The 19,633-nt window shown below is 42.8% G+C and overlaps 1 protein-coding gene across 1 annotated transcript in view; it reads left to right on the top strand.

Moving 5' to 3' along the window:
- LOC136943034 (protein NLRC3-like) overlaps window positions 1-19,633 on the top strand; it is a 112,090-nt gene that overhangs the window by 72,139 nt on the left and 20,318 nt on the right. The window contains exons 3-8 of the mRNA XM_067236175.1: window positions 2,302-2,345; window positions 2,439-2,624; window positions 2,792-2,834; window positions 3,018-3,073; window positions 3,409-5,179; window positions 5,305-5,472. Coding sequence (XP_067092276.1) covers window positions 2,302-2,345; window positions 2,439-2,624; window positions 2,792-2,834; window positions 3,018-3,073; window positions 3,409-5,179; window positions 5,305-5,472 — 2,268 coding nt within the window. The remainder of the gene's footprint in view (window positions 1-2,301; window positions 2,346-2,438; window positions 2,625-2,791; window positions 2,835-3,017; window positions 3,074-3,408; window positions 5,180-5,304; window positions 5,473-19,633) is intronic.

Below are 19,633 nucleotides of genomic sequence, written 5' to 3'. Positions count from 1 at the left end.
GGAGTTTAGTTAAAACTGTAGACATGCTAGTCAGAGAAATGCAGGACTGTTGTGCAAATCAACAATGTAATGTTAGCGTAGCAAACTAGCGATTTTTAAAAACGTTTCAATTAGTGCTGTCAGTTAAACGCGCAAGATTATAATTTTTTTTATCGCAAGATTAACGTTCTTTTTGGCCTAGCAAACTTTTCACATGCTGTTGCAACAACTACTGACGTTAGAAAAACTACCACACTACACCGGATCTAGCTAGACCGGAAACAAAACAACAGGCACGCCGCACACACTTGTGCTTGGGCTTGCAAGCCGGCTAAGGAGTTACGTTATACTTTACATATTTTTCCGTAAGCCATTCAGCTGGAGAGCCTCCTTCTGTTCTGAACTCATGCTGCTGATACATGGTGGCGTTATACAGTTTTTTTCTTTTGTAAGGATAACGTTACGTTTTGAGTGGATGGCGAGCACGAGACGCCAAAATGGATGCCAATAAGATTCTGAATGGAAAGTTTACTTTCCATTCAGACCAAAGTGATCTGTGTGTTTTGTTGTTGTGAAATGAGCTATCATCACAGCACGTCCAGTCTGAAATACCACTTGAGGGCCAAGCAAACAGCTGATGCAAATTCTCCGCCCCCTCGTCAAAGCCAGGCGATTGCAATGTTGTTTTCAATAAAAAAACATTTGCACCAAGCAATCCGATCCACTTTTCCATGTTGATAAGAGCATTAAAATGAGAAAAAATAATGGGACAAAAAGAAATCAAGGGACATTTAGAATAGATAAAAATGTGCGATTAATTGCGATTAATCGCAAGTTAACTATGACATGAATGCGATTAATCGCGATTAAATCTTTTTATCGTTTGACAGCACTAGTTTCAATTAAAAACATGGTTGCAAATATATATGTTCAGGACTGTGTATAGCACAAAACAAGACTGTCGTGATTTTTTAATCAATTATTTAAGCCGAAAATATTACATTTATCGGACTCTCTGGATGATCTGGACGCCATTGTTGCCGGTCGCGCAGGATTCACATACCCCTAGGTTTCAAGTAAGCTCCTGTTTTCACTTGGTTTTAAGGGGTGTATACCCCTTCGTTTTAGCCCTACCCCTCGCTCAAAAAGAGTATTGGGACACCACTTACTCTCACGTGAATGCGCAAAAGGGCTAGGGGTAAGGGGTAAGGGTAAGACAGAGTATTTGGCCAAAGTCAGCTGAACACAGTCCATATTATTTCTGTACTGAAGTCCAAGATTGTGGGCATAGTGGGCAGTGTCATGAAGTACAAACCCACAGCTTCAGTCTTTATATGCCGTAGGACAGGGGTCGGCAACAGGCGGCCCGTGGGCCAATTGTGGCCCGCCAGCGATTTTATTTGGCCCGTCAAAATATTTCCGATAATATATATAGATGTTTTTTTTCTTTTTTTTTCTGACTTTTATTTTGAAACCGGAAACTGGGTATGGTGTCATTGACTTTTATGAAGTATTTTTTCGCTATGTCATCGCTACCATAGACATATGATCGCTACACCTCACGGCTGACAGATCGCCTGAGGAGAATGCGCATGCTCTCTTTCTCAAACACTAGTACGTGTACCAAGTTGTTGCTGTGGAGACAACCCTAAACCATCATTTATTGTTGTGAAGGGAGTTAGCTAGATTAAGCTGATGCGAAAATAATAAAATGGAAGGGAAAAAGATCCCAGGAGGAACTGCCAGGTAAAAAAAGAAAGATCTGTCACTTCATAAATCGAGGTTCCTGCAAGGGTGGGAAAAATATGTTTTCTCAAAAGCCCTGAATCTTTCAGGTAAACATTTGGGTTGTAATTTCCGGAAAATATAAGAATATGAGTCCAACGTAATGTTTATATTAGGCTAGGCTACATAAAGCTTAAAAAACTATTTTGCACTGAAATTAATGCAAAAAATGTTGCTCGCGCGCTAATCCTATTCTCATTGGATGACGAGCATGTTGATAGAGTTTGTTAAAATAATGAAATTATTCAAACAGACCACCAATGGGCTCATTCACATGGTTTATTATCATTAGTTATTTGTAGTAGACCTACCCATTCTCCATGTAGGCCTAGTTGTTGCGAGTGCACGTATCGCAAGGGCACCTATCGCAGCGTCTAAATAGGCAGTAACCCAGACTCTGGCCCGCCATCTAGTGGCGAGGAAAAATACTGGCCCGCGGCCCAAGTTACTTGCCGACCCCTGCTGTAGGACTACAGTACTGTGCGCGCAAGCCCTGCCAGGAAGACATACTTGACCTCCTTCTCTTTCCCCCCTCAGCACCTGCTCCCCTGATGATGGAGGGAGGGAGACAGAAACAACAGGTGAGGTTGTGGATCTACACAGAGCCTTGTACTATTGTTGTTCATCTTGATGTTACAAGTAATGTGTGTTTGTGTGTGTGTTTGTGTCTGAAGCAGCTACTCATCTATTCTCCAACAAAGCTCAGGATGGCAGCATTGTCATGTCTCCAGTGTTAAAGGAAACAACTGTTGGAGGCAATGTGACCCACAACATTGGAGACAACATAACCAACCTTACCACCAACGTAACCAACATTAAATACGTGAAAATCATGAAAATTGAGGAACCTCAGAAAAAAGGTGAAAACTTCTTTAGAAAAAAAGAATGTGTTTTCACAGTCAGTACAGAGCCTCACGCTAAGACATTTACATTTATTCATTTAGCAGACGCTTTTATCCAAAGCTTGGATAAAAGCTTTGGATAAGATATAATTGGCATTATACTGTTTTTTTTCTGTTCGTTTTAGAGGATGCATCCCCGACCCCACAGAAAAGCACATCCCCACGAACGTAAGACAGTAAACATATATTTTAATGTGGAATCATAAGATATCACTATAATTAAGTGTAGGTAATACAATCATTTTGACAAAAGAAAAATAATTAGTATGCTTACAGTAAGTGAGGCAGTTCCTCAAAGAAACAAACTTGTCATGTTCAAATAAAAAACAATGTTGACATTCACTTTTTCAGGCACGGCATCTATGAAGACAGAGGGAGAGAGACAAACAGGAGTGGTGAAGACAAGGGTGAGCCTGTATTTTGAACTTGCCTTCTTTTATTATTTTTGGGCCTGCCTTTCAAAAGCCATCAGCCAATAGCTTGATAAAGAGTAACAGCTCAGCCCCTCATGCTCAACAATACAAACCCTCTTTAGTCTCTCTGTTCATTGCAGCACAATGAACAGCTCTTTTGACACAATAGAGCGCAATGCTTCTTGTCTCTAAATACTGTATTAAAAAGCAATATCCACTTTGTATGTTGAGCTATGAAAAGTATTAGTAGTGGTACTGTTATACAGATTTAGGTATGTTGCATTGTATAGGTATGTTAATAAATATGAAATGTTTTTTGTTTTATCCAGCTGTTCTTGAAGTGATCAACAAACTCAAATCTAAACTGAAGAAGAAGTTTCAGACTGTCTTTGAGGGCATAACTCAGCAAGGAAACAAAACCATTCTCAATAATATCTACACAGATGTCTACATCACGGAGGGTGAGAGTGGAGAGGTCAATAATGAACATGAGGTGAGACAGATTGAGACAGCATCCAGGAAATCAGCAAGACCAGAGACAGCCATCACATGCAACAACATCTTTAAACCCTCAGCTGGTCGAGACACACCTATCAGAATTGTTCTGACAAAAGGAGTTGCTGGCATCGGAAAAACTGTCTCTGTGCAGAAGTTCATCACAGACTGGGCTGAGGGACTAGCCAATCAGGAAATCCAGTTCATCTTTCCTCTCCCGTTTCGAGAGCTGAATTTGTTGGTTGGAGAAGAGTTCAGTCTGATGGAACTTGTCCATCACTTCTTCTCAGAAACCAGAAAATCTAAAATCTCCAACTATGACGATTACAATGTTCTGTTTGTCTTTGACGGTCTGGATGAGTGTCGACTGCCCTTAGCCTTCAAAAAGAACAAGAGCTGGTGTGATGTCACTGAGTCCACCTCATTGGATGTGCTGCTGACCAACCTGATCAGAGGAAACCTGCTTCCCTCTGCTCTCATCTGGATCACCACTCGACCTGCAGCAGCCAATCAGATCCCTTCCGAGTGTGTTGACCTGGTGACAGAGGTACGAGGGTTCAATGACCCACAGAAGGATGAGTACATCATGAAGAGATGCAGTGATGAGAAGCTGGCCAGGAGAATCATCTCACACATCAAGACATCAAGGACTCTCTACATCATGTGCCACATACCAGTCTTCTCTTGGATTTCTGTTACAGTCCTTGAACACATGCTGAGAACAGGGAAGAAAGAGAAGATGCCCAAGACCCTGACTGAGATGTACACAACCTTCCTGGTGTTGCAGACCAAACAAAAGAAGGTGAAGTATCATGGGAAAACTGAGACAGATCCACATTGGGATGAAGAGAGCATTAAGAGCATTCTGTCACTGGGAAAACTGGCCTTCCACCAGCTGGACAAAGGAAACCTGATTTTCTATGAGAAAGACCTGACAGAGTGTGGAATTGATGTCTGTGATGCCTCAGTGTACTCAGGAGTGTTCACACAGATCTTCAGACAGGATGGTAAAGTCTTCCAGGAGAAGGTCTTCTGCTTTGTCCATCTGAGCTTTCAGGAGTTTCTGGCTGCTGTGTTTGTGTTTCTCTCATTCATAAACAACAATGAGAATCTGATGTCTCAGTCCACCTCAGACACATCTGACGTCCACCTCTACAAGAGTGCTGTTGACAAGGCCTTGCAGAGTAAGAATGGACAGCTGGACCTTTTCCTCCGCTTCCTCCTGGGCCTCTCAATGGAGTCCAATCAGACTGACTTACGAGGCCTACTGACTCAGAAAAGTAGCAAGACAGAGAGCCATGAGGAAACAGTTAAGTACATCAAGGAGAAGATCAGAGAGGATCCCCCTCCAGAGAGATGCATGAATCTGTTCCACTGTCTGAATGAACTGAATGACCCTTCTCTGGTGGAGGAGATCCAACACTACCTGAGCTCAGGAAGTCTCTCCAGTGTGAAGAGTCTCTCATCTACACAGTGGTCAGCTCTGTTCTTTGTGTTGCTGACTGCAGAAGAGAAGATGGACGTGTTTGACCTGAAGATATACTCCAGATCAGAGGAAGGTCTTCTGAGGCTGCTGCCAGTGGTCAAAGACTCCAAAACTGCTCTGTATGTGTAAAGCATTTGAATAATTTGAATAAGAATACGACTTAGCACATATTGTGATGTAATATTTGATTATCGTATGATCCTATCATACAAACTATGTCTCATGTTCTCCTTATGTCATGCAGGCTGAATGACTGTAACCTCTCAGAACGGTGCTGTGAAGCGCTGGCCTCAGCTCTCCCCTCCTCAGATCTTACAGAGCTAGACTTGAATTACAACAACCTGGGGGATTCAGGCATGAAGCTGCTCTCTGCTGGACTGGGGAATCCACTCTGCAAACTGGAGACACTGAGGTCTGTATTTATGTTTAACATGAGAGCAATAGCAAAGCTGCAAAAGCACAATGTCTTCGTATTACGCCTGGGACACACTGCCTGCGATCTGCTGAGATCTGCTGCGACGCGCCTGGAAGCGCCTCCTTTTTTCTTTCGCCGCCCATGTTATAAAATGGGACCGACCACACTGGCTGTGAAGCGCCGCGATTGCCTGCAATCTGCAGCGATCGTTTCGGCAGCTGGTCGAATTTTTTCACGAGACGCTTGCGAAATCGCCTGCAGGATGATGAAATACACCATATTAGTTGATATATTTGAATAAAAAAACATGTTATTAAGATTTTACTCCATTAATTGTAGACTACGGTGAACATTTGTAAAGTTGTAGACTTTATAATTACACAATGTTGGTAGCGAACGTCCTTTACATGTGGTTATCCTGATGAAAACGAATTAAAATAACCGGATTGATCTGTTGAGCTAGCATGCCCGTAGTTGTTTTGTTTGCTTGAGAGAAACGAGTTGTCACACGTTGCACACAACACAAACGCTTGCAGACATAGCCTATCGAGAGAGAACCCCCAAGTCGATTTCTAAAATCAGCATAAATGAATTCTCGAAGTTGAAAAGCACAGGGAGTTGTTTTATGTCAGCAACAAAGGACAACGTAGATAAGGATCAATGCTGGGATATAGCCAATGTCATGTTTATGTACCATGTCAGCGTAAAGGAAAGCTCAGAGTAGCTGAAAGGCTTGGTGACCGGCGCAGAGAAATGCGCGTCTGGTGTGAACAGCTTTTGCTCAGTCGTAGCCGATCGTGGCGCTGCACGGCGCGTCCAGGCACTTCACAGCCAGTGTGTCCCAGGCGTTAGAGGCCGACCGATAAAGGATTTTTAAGGCTGATACCGATACAAATATTTGGTGATTAAAAAATCTGATATTCTGATATATTGGCCGATACAATTATTATTATTTTTAATCCAGAAACGCAGAACAAAACAAACTGATTTCCCGGCTTAGTTATTTGTAGTTTACATTTAGTAATTTTTAGCAGACGTTCTTAGCCAGAGCGACTTAAGTACAGGGACATTCCCCGAGGCAAGTAGGGTGAAGTGTCTTGCCCAAGGACACAACATAAGTCTGGTCATGAAGTGTCTTGCCCAAGGACACAACATAAGTCTGCTCATTCTCCTCTGACCCAAACAAGGCATTTACTCACACAACTGCCGCTCACTGGATATTTTCTCTTTTTCGGACCATTCTCTGAATCAGAAAGAATCAGAATCAGAAAGGGATTTATTCGCCATGAAAGTTTGCACAGACAAGGAATTTGCTTTGGCAGGAAGGTGCATACAATAAACATATACCTAAAATTTAAATATGTGGACTAACTATACTAAGGGTACATAAACTAGCAGTACTAAGTGGGATAAATATAAGTTGCCGTAAATTACAATATAAAAATACAAAAATACAAATATTACAAAAAATACAAATGTACAAGATACCATGTTGTGGTGCAGTGCAAAAGCAGAGTGTTTTAAGCAATAAGTCATTTGAGTCAGTGTGGTCCCTTGGCCTTGTTGAAGAGGCCAACAGCGGAAGGGAAGAAACTGTTTTTGTGGCGTGAGGTATTGGTCCTGATAGACCGCAGCCTTCTGCCGGAGGGGAGTGACTGAAACAGGGAGTGTCCAGGGTGGGAGGAGTCGGCCACAATCTTCCTCGCTCGCCTCAGGGTCCTCGAGGTGTGCAGGTCCTCGAGGGTAGGCAGATTGCAGCCAATCACCTTCTCAGCAGTACGGATGATACGCTGCAGTCTGCTCTTGTCCTTGGCAGTGGCAGCAGCGTACCAGACGGTGATGGAGGAGGTGAGGATGGACTCAATGATGGCTGAGTAGAAGTGCACCATCATTGTCTTTGGCAGGTTGAACTTCTTCAGCTGCCGAAGGAAGTACATCCTCTGTTGTGCTTTCTTGATGAGGGAGCTGATGTTCAGTTCCCACTTGAGGTCCTGGGAGAGGATAGTGCCCAGGAAGCGGAAGGACTCCACAGTGTTGACTGGGGAGTCACACAGGGTGATGGGGGTGAGTGGGGCTGTGTTCCTCCTGAAGTCCACAACCATCTCCACTGTCTTAAGAGCATTGAGCTCTAAGTTGTTCTGGCTGCACCAGGTCACCAGGTTGGCCGCTTCCCACCTATAATCAGACTCGTCTCCACCAGAGATGAGCCCAATAAGGGTGGTGTCGTCCGCAAACTTCAGGAGTTTGACGGACGGATGACTGGAGGTGCAACTGTTGGTGTACAGGGAATACCGTAATACTGTAATACCTAGGGATGGTTGTGTGTGAAATCCCAGTGGATCAGCAGTTTCTGAAATACTCAGATCATCCCGTCTAACACCAACAACCATGGCAAGTTCAAAGTCACTTAAATCCCCTTTCTTAACCATTCTGATGCTCGGTTTGAACTTCAGCAAGTTGTCTTGACCACGTGCCTAAATGCATAAGGTGGTGCCATGTAATTAGCTGATTAGCTATTTGTGTTAACAAATACCATAGACTGAATTTAATCTGTGGACACCACTTGTTTTATTTCAACACTTAAATGTGCAGTCATGGCTTTAGCAAACTGGTGATACTGTTATCTACAGCAGCGTTCCCCAACCACCGGTCTGCGGTACCGGTCCGTGGGTCATTTGGTACCGGGCCGCACAGAAAAAACTATAATAACATTATTTCCTTTTAATTGATTATCAGAGTCTGAAAGACGTTTTATTCTGAAAAGATTCTGCGGGCCTTTTCCCCTGAGCAAAAAAGCTCTGCAAAGACGTGTTTACTCATTTTTTTTAGCAAGTTTGTGATCTTCATTGAGCGGTAACTATCACGCGCGTCTCTTCCTCTTGACACATGACACGTGATAGTTACCACTCAATGAAGTCTGTTTGAGACAACTCTGCCGGTGTTTTGGATGCAGGCTGAATATCCTGAGATCGCAACAAAAGCACTGAAAACCCTGCTTCCATTTCCAACATACTTTGTGAAACAGGATTTTCTGCCGTGACAGCAATCAAACAAAATCACGGAATAAACTGGATATAAGGAACGCACTTCGGGGGCCCGTTCTCCGTACGTCGCTTATTACATCCGAGATCAAATGACAACTCCAAGATGACATCATCTTGCTAATCATGATCTGGCTAATTTGGTTCTTCGAACACCCATGTTGTTTATAATTAGTATAGCTGGATTGAATTATGCGTTGGTCTAAAAGGGGGTATGTATCGATAGTAGAAACCTTGATCAGCAACGCTGCTATTGGCTGCTCACAGAAGTCTATGGCTGCTCACCGTGGCCAAAATGAGCGCCCTGTTTTTTCCGCAACAGAGCAACAGCTTGCTCGAAGGTTGCTCCGAATTTGAAGATTTTGTCAGAACGCCAGGGAACACCTCAAAGTCTGCAAAATCCAAGAAAGAGGGCTGGCAAAAAGTAGCAGACCAAATTAAATGTAGAGGAGTGACCACGCGTTTTATCGCTTATTACAGTAAGCTAGGCCTATGTTTTTTTTTTTTTCATACTTTCATATTTTCATTTATCATCTTTAATGTCATATGATGTGGTTTCAACAAATTTATTATGTAAATGACACCTTCACAAAAAAACTATAGGCTATCCTCTCAAAAAGTATAGGCTAGCATATCGCGCTGTGCTTAAGGAGCCTATCTATCACGCAATGAGCAATTAATTCGGTTTCATGTTAAATTCTGCTTATTATTCTTGCACCTTCTGCAACAGGTTCCTGTAGTAAAAAGGGACAAGACATGTCTGTGACAGACTTCCTGTATCACCTCTGCTTGTAAAGTGCTGTTATGAAGTGCCCTTTATGCTGCCCCTACATGATAGTGTCCCAAATGGTGCCCTTTCCAAAGGAGAAAATGAGATTCCAAAGTGAGGTCATGATGACATTAGGGGTGTTGTCCCATTCCCATTGTTACACTGGTGGGGCCCCATGTCGAGCAGGAGCAGCCCTTTTAATTTTTCCGCCCCTGCCCTTCAAACAGCCAGAGTCTGCCGGGAGTCAGGTGGCTGAGCGGTTAGGGAATCGGGCTAGTAATCTGAAGGTTGCCAGTTCGTGCCAAATGACGTTGTGTCCTTCAGGCACTTCACCCTACTTGCCTCGGGGGTATGTCCCTGTACTTACTGTAAGTCTCTCTGGATAAGAGCGTCTGCTAAATGACTAAATGTAAAATGTCTGCCACTGTCCAAGCCCCAGCTGGACCTGTGGAGGCAGACTATGTTAACTGGAAATCTTTCCATAGCCTAAATGTACAGGTGTACATTTAAGTTATAGGGCAGCTGTCCATACTATTCCATCAGGCAGAATAGTAATAATTGGATTTGGATTAAATGTGCACATGTAATATAATAATGTGGCGACCCTGCACTGTAGGAAGTGGACTAATAAATGGTCAGAACATTATTGGTGGATTACGGGGGTCACCTTGAATTTCCGGGTGACAACAGGTGTTATAAGGGGAGGTTTTGGGCGGGTTCGGGGCTTTTGTGTTGTGGTGAACCTGTGTTCCATTGCTATTAGCAACTGTTGTAATCTGCTGTGTTAGCCTATTGCTAACAAGTTCTATTAAGTAAGGGGGGTTAGTTTGGGCGTGGGCAGTAGCCTAAATAGCTGCCTGTTATTGAGACAGTAAAAGCCTTAACCGTAAAATATCACGTCTGGTCTCCGACTTATAACAACTTTCGTCGGGGATGCTACAATAATTATATAGTCTTAGTCATGCTGACCAGTTTTTAATTAATTTTCTGCCAAGCAAAGTGTGCTACTGTTTGGATCACCTTATGATCCGGAAGTCTGTGCTGGATCTGTGCAATAATACTTATTTCAGTGAATCCCCATTTTTTGTCATGGTCATCTCTGCCTTTGATTTTACATTTACATTTAGTCATTTAGCAGACGCTCTTATCCAGAGCGACTCAACCTCCTGTTGAGAATATCAGCCAATGATTACTCTCAGAACGGTTTCAGACAGCTCATCAATTACGCTAATTATCAGTAGGCCTAAATGCAGTAGTTATGTTAAGTAGATTTGGTAGGCCTACAATTTACACATTTAAACGGTCAACAATGTTTTGCCAGATCATCTCCCTCGCCCTGTTAATTACGGAAATATTGCAATTTTTGTGGATAACTCCAAAAAACTCTAAATATCTAGTTACGCTTCTGAAAATAACACCGCTCTGCTGGTTTACGCTCTGCTTTTTGCGACATAACTCTTCTTTTCGACGATCGCCTGGTCTGGGCTGTTTCTGTTCTCCGTGTGCACGCACAATCTAAGCTTATTCAGGTCTAGCTTGAATTAGCGTTGCCTGTTAGTGGAACGGCTTGAGGCTTAAGTCTAAGTTGATGTTTACTTAAGCGCGGCTTACGTTAGTGACGTTGATGGAATACCCCCCTTGGGCAGTGAGGTTTGTGTTGTGTTCTGAAAGTTGTTACTCCAGGTCAATAGTTGGCACTGTGTGACAGATTTGTTATGGATGTAACTGATTGGATAAAAAAATTAGTTGGAAAGAACCAGAGAATGTCTAATAAGGGGAGAACTGCCACTCTCGGGAAACTTCCAGCTTCTGAACTGGTTGCAGTTCCACTCTAGTTCCAGGGCGCTCACAGGTGAGTGCAGAATAAATGGAGGTCTATGAAGCTATACCCCTCAAAATCCACTTTTCTCAGGATATAATTTTTTGTTTAGTAATTTTAATGTTGCATTCGAAAGGGGAGGCAAAGAAAATAAACACTGCTGGGTGTTAAGATTTTTTTTAAGTCGCTTTTTTGTTCTAAAAAGCCTTTTAAAATGTCAATGACGTCATACAATCCGCATTCATTAGCAGAATGCTAGCATGTTATGGGCAACAATGACTCACCCTGTAAGAAATTGAGAGGACATAAGTACTCATTCATTCAACTTTCAACCTATAATCCATGTTGAACTTGCAGTGGACAAGCTCTCCGTAGACGGGCTCTGAAAGAACTAAAGGCCGATTTATACTACTCCGTTTTCACGGACACGGACAGAGGGAACGCCCTCTCCGATGTGAAACGCCCTCTCCGAGCCCCTCGGAGAGCTCTACGTGCACCTCCTGATTTTCCTGACTATCCGTCCGTCATTTTACGGATACCCCTTGGCTGTGATTGGTCCGTATTAAGAACCGCTTGCGTCAGGGGCGGGGTTGCCGTGACCAACAAGACAAACAGAATCCTTTGACCGCCATTGCTGTAAGTTTACAATTCATATTTCAGCTAAACAGTACATGTAAGCATCTGAATTAAAATGTGACGAGAAATGGGCAGTGTAGTTGCTGAAAATTTGCTTATTTTATTGATGAAACGGCTAATTTGTAAATTTGCTCCAACTTTTCGATAACCTAGCTAGCATCGCAGTGCAGCGCCACCTACTCTTCTGGCAGTGAATTGTTTTCAGCACCCACAGCCTTCGGAGTACTATAAATTCAACCAATCCGTCCGACTCCGTCCGTCTGTCCGTATAGGAGTCGGAGAAGTATAATTTGGCCTTTAGACATGTGCGTTTGCTCATGTTCTGTGGTTATTCGTCCTTGAGTGTTTCTTTCTATACATAATGCACAACAGTTTGCATCCGTCGGCTGTTGTTCTGGGGCCCGTTCTTCATACATCGCTAACTCAGTTAACTGGATTTGATTCTTGACGATTTGTCATTATCTTGGATTTTTCGGTTCTTTGAAGCTCATTCTGGACTTACATTTACATTTACATTTAGTCATTTAGCAGACGCTCTTATCCAGAGCGACTTACAGTAAGTACAGGGACATTCCCCCGAGGCAAGTAGGGTGAAGTGCCTTGCCCAAGGACACAACGTCAGTTGGCATGACCGGGAATCGAACTGGCAACCTTCGGATTACTAGCCCGACTCCCTCACCGCTCAGCCACCTGACTCCCTGCTGTCATAGCAACAAGTCCTTTAGCTTAAACGTGCTCGGGAGTAGGCTTATTTTATGTAAACAAGATTTGATTGCTGCTTTACAAGCAGAGGTGATACAGGAAGTCTGTCACAGACATGTCTTGTCGGTTTTTACGACAACAACCTGTTGCAGAAGTTGCAAGAATAATTAGCAGAATTTAACCTGAACCCTAATTAATTGCGCATTGCGTGATAGAAAGATCATTCAGCACAGCGAGACAGGCTACTATACTTTTTGAGAGATAGATCGGTTTTCTCGTGAGGGTGTCATTTACTAGCCTGGCTCTGCCCTCCTACGTACTTCCGCTCAATTTTATTTTTGCTTCTGTGCATAGGTCTGGCCATGAGGTACGTAAGTCAGATTTTTCAGGTTGATTTTCTACCGGCGAATCAGCGAACAGAGGGAGTGGCTGAGAACGATGACGTTGATGTTGTGCGCTAGTTTGTGTTGTAGTTCCGTAATGGCGGCGGAGAAAGATGCGAGCAAAGCCATTCGGTCCGTTGTGGCAACGCTGCCGAATATCCAACAGCTAAAGCCGGACCAAGAACAAGTTTTGCTGAGTTTTTTTGGTGGCCATGATGTTGTGGCCCTCCTCCCCACGGGGTTCGGGAACAGTTAGATTTTCCAGCTACGGCAGCTAGCTCTGTTACAGTAGTGGTGAAGGAATTGGCTAAGGCGAACGCTAGCAATTGGTTATGGCAGGTCAGAGTGGCTCTGGGCAGATCCAATAGTTTTAAACTTCAACAGAGTACCCGCCTACAAGGAAGTCAACGCTTGTCAATGGAGCGAGACCAGACTCTCTGTACAAATGCAATGTACGAGAGTCTGGTAAGGACCAGGCTAGTCATTTACATTTAACCACATTAAATTAGGCTATATGACATTAAAGATGATAAACAAAGTAATTATGAAAATAAGAAAATACACAAACAAATAGGCCTAGCCTACTGTAATAAGCAATAAAACATCTAATGTGGTCACTACATTTAATTTGTCTGCTATTTTTTGCCAGCCCTCTCCTGGATTTTGCAGACTTTGAGGTGTTCCCTGCCATTTTGATTGAATCTTCAAATTCGGAGTAACCTTCGAGCAAGCTCTTGCTCTGTTTGGCTCTGTTGCGAAAAAAACGGGTCTCTATTTATGTTCATGGTGAGCAGCTGTAATGGCTAAAACTTTGCTAATTTGTTTGACCACTTCTTGGAGTTCCGGTGATTGTATCTTGACGCGTGATCTGAATAGAGTCCAGGAGACGTGGATTTAGTGAACTTGATTCCAGTTATTCCGCAAACTCCCTCAAAAGTAAAGTAAAGCATTAAAGTATTGTCTTGTTTCGTTATAATCAGTTCAAGGCTCTGCACGTTTCCCGGTTACGCTTCCCGATCACGGTCAATGATGGTATGCGCAGGCCGGAACCCTCCCCTATACCTTGGCCTGTCACACCTTTATCCTGATGCCAGTAAATGTCTGACCTATAGGGGGCACACACTCAGAAACAATTATAACGTCCTAATTCAGGCTAATTCGATACAAATTAAATCATTACTAATAACATAGTCACACAAACTGGAATGTCAACTCAAATACTCAAAAGGACTCAATTGGCTCCTACAGCAGCCAATAGCAGCGTTGCTGATCAAGGTTTCTACTATCGATACATACCCCCTTTTAGACCAACGCATAACTCAATCCAGCTATAGAGGAGAAGGGTGTAAATCGAGCCGGTGGGTAAATTGAGCCACCCTTTGTTTCTAGGCAACGATAAACAAATGTCTTAACCCTGTAAGAACCGACTTAAAATTTCAACATCATCTTTAGATCTCCAAAAAACACATTTGTAAATAAGATTTTTTTGGAACGACGACATTTACATAACATTTAGTCATTTTACATTTAGTCATTTAGCAGATGCTCTTATCCAGAGCGACTTACAGTAAGTACAGGGACATTCCCCCGAGGCAAGTAGGGTGAAGTGCCTTGCCCAAGGACACAACGTCATTTTTCACGGACAGGAATCGAACCGGCAACCATCTGATTACTAGCCCGATTCCCTAACCCCTCGGCCACCTGACCCATAACCAATGGGTCCTATTGTCTTGCCTTGCAATGCTATTGGATACATTTGGTCTTTCAAAAACAAGAAATTAGCAATTAAAGAGTTAAAGGTGACGTTGTAATTTTACAACAAGGGGTCTTACAGGGTTTAAAAAGACCATACATTTTTGAAGACTCCTCCTTTTCACCTACACTGTGAAGAAGAGAAGCTCATGAAAGAAGTGGTAAGTACATTTAAGTTCCCAAAAGTTTTTTTTGCCATTCCAAGTAATTTTTGTATGTTCAAGGAGTCATGATTTTTATGTCTGAACAATTTAAGACAAGTTTGAAAGAAATTCACACGTGTTAGTGCTTTAGGTAGTTACAACATGAGGCTATACTGTTAGCATAACTTTAGCTCTAAACTGCTGGATGATGCAAGTTTGTTAAAATGGTGGGTGTGGGGTAATTTGAGCCAGAAGGGTAAATTAAGCCAGTGGCCCAATTCTTTTTTTTAATTTTTATATTAATGTAATTCTACAAATCATTCTTAAATTGGACCACTAATATTACTATTATGACTTATTGAATTTTAGACCAAAAGCCATCATGCCTCGTTCATATAAACGAAAGACAAACATGGTATCAACTGCTCTTGTGGATTTGCACAGAGCAGTGGGAGAGGTAGAGAATGGAAGGTCCATACGCCAGGTAGCAAGGTACATGAGGATTGCCAGGATGACTTTGAAGCGATACATGGACAGGAAACATCTCGGAGAAGTTAAAAGAACAGGGTATCAGAGAACAGGTTATGCCAAACAAGTCTTCAATGAAGAAATTGAGATTGAGCTTGCAGACCATGTGAAATACCTGGCTTCAATGTTTCACAGTCTAAGTGCCATTAAATGCTGTGAACTGGCCTGTGAGTTTGCACAACAAAATGGCATTGATGTCCCTGCAAGCTGGATCAGAGAGGGAACAGCAGGTTAGTCTGGGTGTAGGAAAGTGTATTCATACTTTTTTTCCCAGGAAATGCCCACTATCATCTTGCAGCTAGAGAAGCGGCCTAGTTTATTCACTATTGTAGGCTACAGTAAAAAAAAAAGAAGACAAATTTGTGCATGAGGAGATTGCAGCTTTCTCTTGTATGTAAATCTTAATGTAAACTGCAATCGTTCAATTAAAAATTAATAAAAAGATGACAATATAGACGAATCAACTTTTAACTCTTTCTAGGACATGATTGGTTTGTGAGTTTAAGGGAGCGCCACCATTTGTCATGCCGCACTCCCGAAGCAACCTCTCTTGGAAGAGCCACTGCCTTTAATAGGCACAATGTGGAGTTTTTTTGCTAATCTCACTACAGTGATGGACAGGTAACATTATAATTGATGGACTAGGCCTACCACTTGAACAGACTAAATCTGCAACCTTAAACTGCTTTAAGATTCTCTGACTCAGCACTAATTTTGAATCTCATTTCAGGTATAGATTCCCTCCACATATGATTTACAACATGGATGAAACTGGTGTTATGACGGTGCAGACACCCAAGCAGATTGTAATGGAGATGGAAAAAAGCAAGTGGGGTCAGTGACATCTGCAGAAAGAGGGGAGCTTGTCACTGTGGCCTGTGCAGTGAATGCAACAGGAAACGCAGCCCCACCAATGTTTATCTTTCCTCGTGTCCATTTCAAAGACCACTTCATAAGGGGATCACCCATAGGATCAATAGGCCATGCAACCAAGTCGGGATGGATGAATGAAGATGCCTTTGTCATATTCTTGGAGCACGTTATCCGTCACACAAACTGCTCCATCGATCGAAAAGTGCTGCTCATTCTTGATAATCATGTATCGCACATTTCCCTGAAAGCCTTGACAACTGCAAAAGAAAAGGGTGTTGTTATGCTCACTCTGCCCCCTCATACCTCCCATCGTCTACAGCCATTAGACACAACAGTCTATGGGCCACTGAAGACTTACTAAAACAGAGCCATGGAAGGTTGGATGCGCTCAAACCCCGGTAGAACGGCAACGATTTATGACATACCAGGACTTGGGAAGGAAGCTTTCATATCAGCAATGACACCAAGAAACATAATCTCCGGTTTCAATGCAACAGGCATTTTCCCGTTCAACAGAGATATTTTTTCAGATGAAGATTATGCCCGATCCATGGTGTCAGACAGGCCACCCCCAGGTGAGCTAACCTGACCAGCAACCTATGAAGAGGAACCATCCCACAGTGCCGACCTACATGGACCATCAACCCCTGCTGCGAGTCCTGATTGCCTGTTAGAAAAGTGACAGTGAGGACTTGTAGGGCGCCATGGGTTGATGTGGAACTAAAGGGCTATATGTCTCAGCGAAATCAGGCCAAGGAAAAGGCACAGAACAGTGGTTGTACTAAGGACAGAGAAAACAACTGTAAACTGAGAAATCAAGTTACAAAACTCAATCAAAGGAAAAGGAAACAATATTATGTTTTGCAATTAATCAGAACAAAGAATGACCCCAAAAAGCTTTGGAGTATGCTTAATTCTATAATGGGAATAAAGACCTCTCCACAACCTACTTTCATTGAAAGTGGGGGTACCTTTATCACAAAACCCAAAGAAATTGCAGATGAATACACTTGAATACTTTTTTCAGAAGCAAGGTAAATACATTAAGGAAAGTATCATCACAGAGGGCTGACAACAGTTCAACCTTTGTCAACATCCAAGACTATATGAAGGACAAACTTTGCCAGTTTGAGTTTAGTGAACTAACAGTGGAAACAGTGGCTCGGCTGGTGAAAGTAGCATGTGGTGACAAACAACCAGGGATGGATGGGATAGATGGTAAACTGATTGGAATGGCTGTAGATTATGTTGCACAGCCAATCTGTCATATATTAAACACCAGTCTGAAACTATCAATCTTCCCTCAAGCCTGGAAAGAAGCTAGTGGCCCGAATTGTCGTCCAATAAGTCTGTTACCAGCACTGAGTAAGATTCTTGAGAAGGCTGTATTTGATCAAATACAGGAATACTTCTCAGTAAATAATCTGCTAACAAAGTACCAACATGCTTACAGAAAAGGACATTCCACATGCACAGCACTGACGCAAATGTCAGATGACTGATACAGAGATCTAGACAACAATATGATATTTGGAGCAGTCCTTTTGGATTTGAGCAGCATTTGATCTCCTTGAACATAAGCTTCTTCTGGAAAAACTGGTGTGCTATGGCTTTAAACCATCTGAAGCTACCTGGATGGGAAGTTACCTATTAAATATATCACAGAGTCTTCTTTAATGGAAGCCACTTGGACAATGTGCAGGTGGAAAGTGGAATTCCACAGGGAAGCTGTCTAGGCCCACTAATGTACTTTATCTTCACTAATGATTTACCTCAAGTATTAAGAAGTGCAAATCTAAGTATGTACGCAGATGACACTACTGTATGCATCAGCAAAAATAGCAGAATAACTGACAGTCATCCTAAATAGGGAGCTAAGTTCCATTGGAAAGTGGGTCCTTGATAATAAGATGGTTCTCAATTTAGCCAAAACAAAAAGCATCATCTTTGGGTCTAATCATTCTCTTTGAGCAGAGCCAGAGCTTAGACTGTGCATAGATGGAACTTCCATCAAACAAGTAAAGGTAACTAAGCTATTGGGAGTCACAGTCCTGGTCAAAGCATGTTGACACTATTGTCAATAAAATGGGCAAAGCACTAGCTGCAGTCAGACGATGCAGAAATCATCTTACACCTGATCTAAGAATACTGGTAGTTAGCTCTCTTGTTCTGTCACAGCTGGATTATTGCCAGATAGTATGGGCAAATGACACCAAGAAAGACCTGAATAGATTACAGCTTGTACAAAACAAGGCTGCACGCTTTGCTCTACAGAGTCCTTACAGAACCAGCATACAGAGTATGCATGCCAGTCTCCACTGGCTAAAAGTTGACAGGATGGTTGCTGCACTTCTTTTGTCAACATGGTGCCTCTTGCAGTCTAAAACACCAGCAGATCAGTATAGGCAACTAAATTAAAATGTAGCCTCACATAACTATGCCACTAGACGAGCAATAGAAGGTAGGTTTTCACTCCCCAGAGCTAATACCAATTTTCTTAAACGCACAGTGGGATACAGAGCCATTTAGTCATGGAACCTACTACCAACAGAAATTAGACACGTAAATGTATGTTCAAAAAGCAAATAATGAAACACTTGGGTACAGCATACTTATGACACCAGATGGTGATGTACGGTACATAAATGTGTAGTACTCTCTTACATGGTTTGCAGTTTACGATTCTATGGAATTGGATATATCAGTGTTTCAGGGAGGAGGTATGGATTGAGAAAGGGAGGCAGGAGGAGATATGGAGAGAGAAGGGGAGGAGGTATGGAGGGAGGGAGAAAGGGAGGCAGGAGGAGATATGGAGGGAGAAGGGGAGGGAGGAGACATGGATGAAGAATGGGAGGGAGGGAGGAGATATGGAGGGAGAAAGGGAGGCAGGAGGAGATATGGAGGGAGAAGGGGAATGAGGGAGGAGATATGGATGAAGAATGGGAGGGAGGGAGGAGATATGGAGGGAGAAAGGGAGGCAGGAGGAGATATGGAGGGAGAAGATATGGAGGGAGAAGGGGAGGGAGGGAGGAGATATGGAGGGAGAAGGGGAGGGAGGAGATATGGAGGGAGGAGATATGGAGGGAGAAGGGGAGGGAGGAGGGGAGGGAGGAAGGAGGTATGGAGGGAGAAGGGGATGGAGGAGGTATGGAGGGAGAAGGGGAGGGAGGAGGTATGGAGGGAGAAGGGGAGGGAGGAGGTATGGAGGGAGAAGGGGAGGGAGGAGGTATGGAGGGAGAAGGGGAGGGAGGGGGTCCATCTAATTTACATATCTAGTCTGCACTTCATGCCTAGTTTTTATTTTCATTTTTATCAAATACCTACTTTGAAGCCAAATTATTTTGTTCTGAGCATTTCAAACAGGCCTTGTTGTAGAAAATTGTTCTCTAAAGTTGTAAACTTCGTTTATATTAACCTTTAAGAAGTTATTTGGTATTGATTTACATTTATTCATTTAGCAGACGCTTTTATCCAAAGCGACTTCCAAGAGAGAGCTTTACAAAGTGCATAGG

This window comes from Osmerus mordax, chromosome 1 (genome assembly GCF_038355195.1).
Source record: "Osmerus mordax isolate fOsmMor3 chromosome 1, fOsmMor3.pri, whole genome shotgun sequence".
Classification (NCBI taxonomy): domain Eukaryota; kingdom Metazoa; phylum Chordata; class Actinopteri; order Osmeriformes; family Osmeridae; genus Osmerus; species Osmerus mordax.
This window is presented reverse-complemented; position numbering and strand designations above follow the sequence as displayed.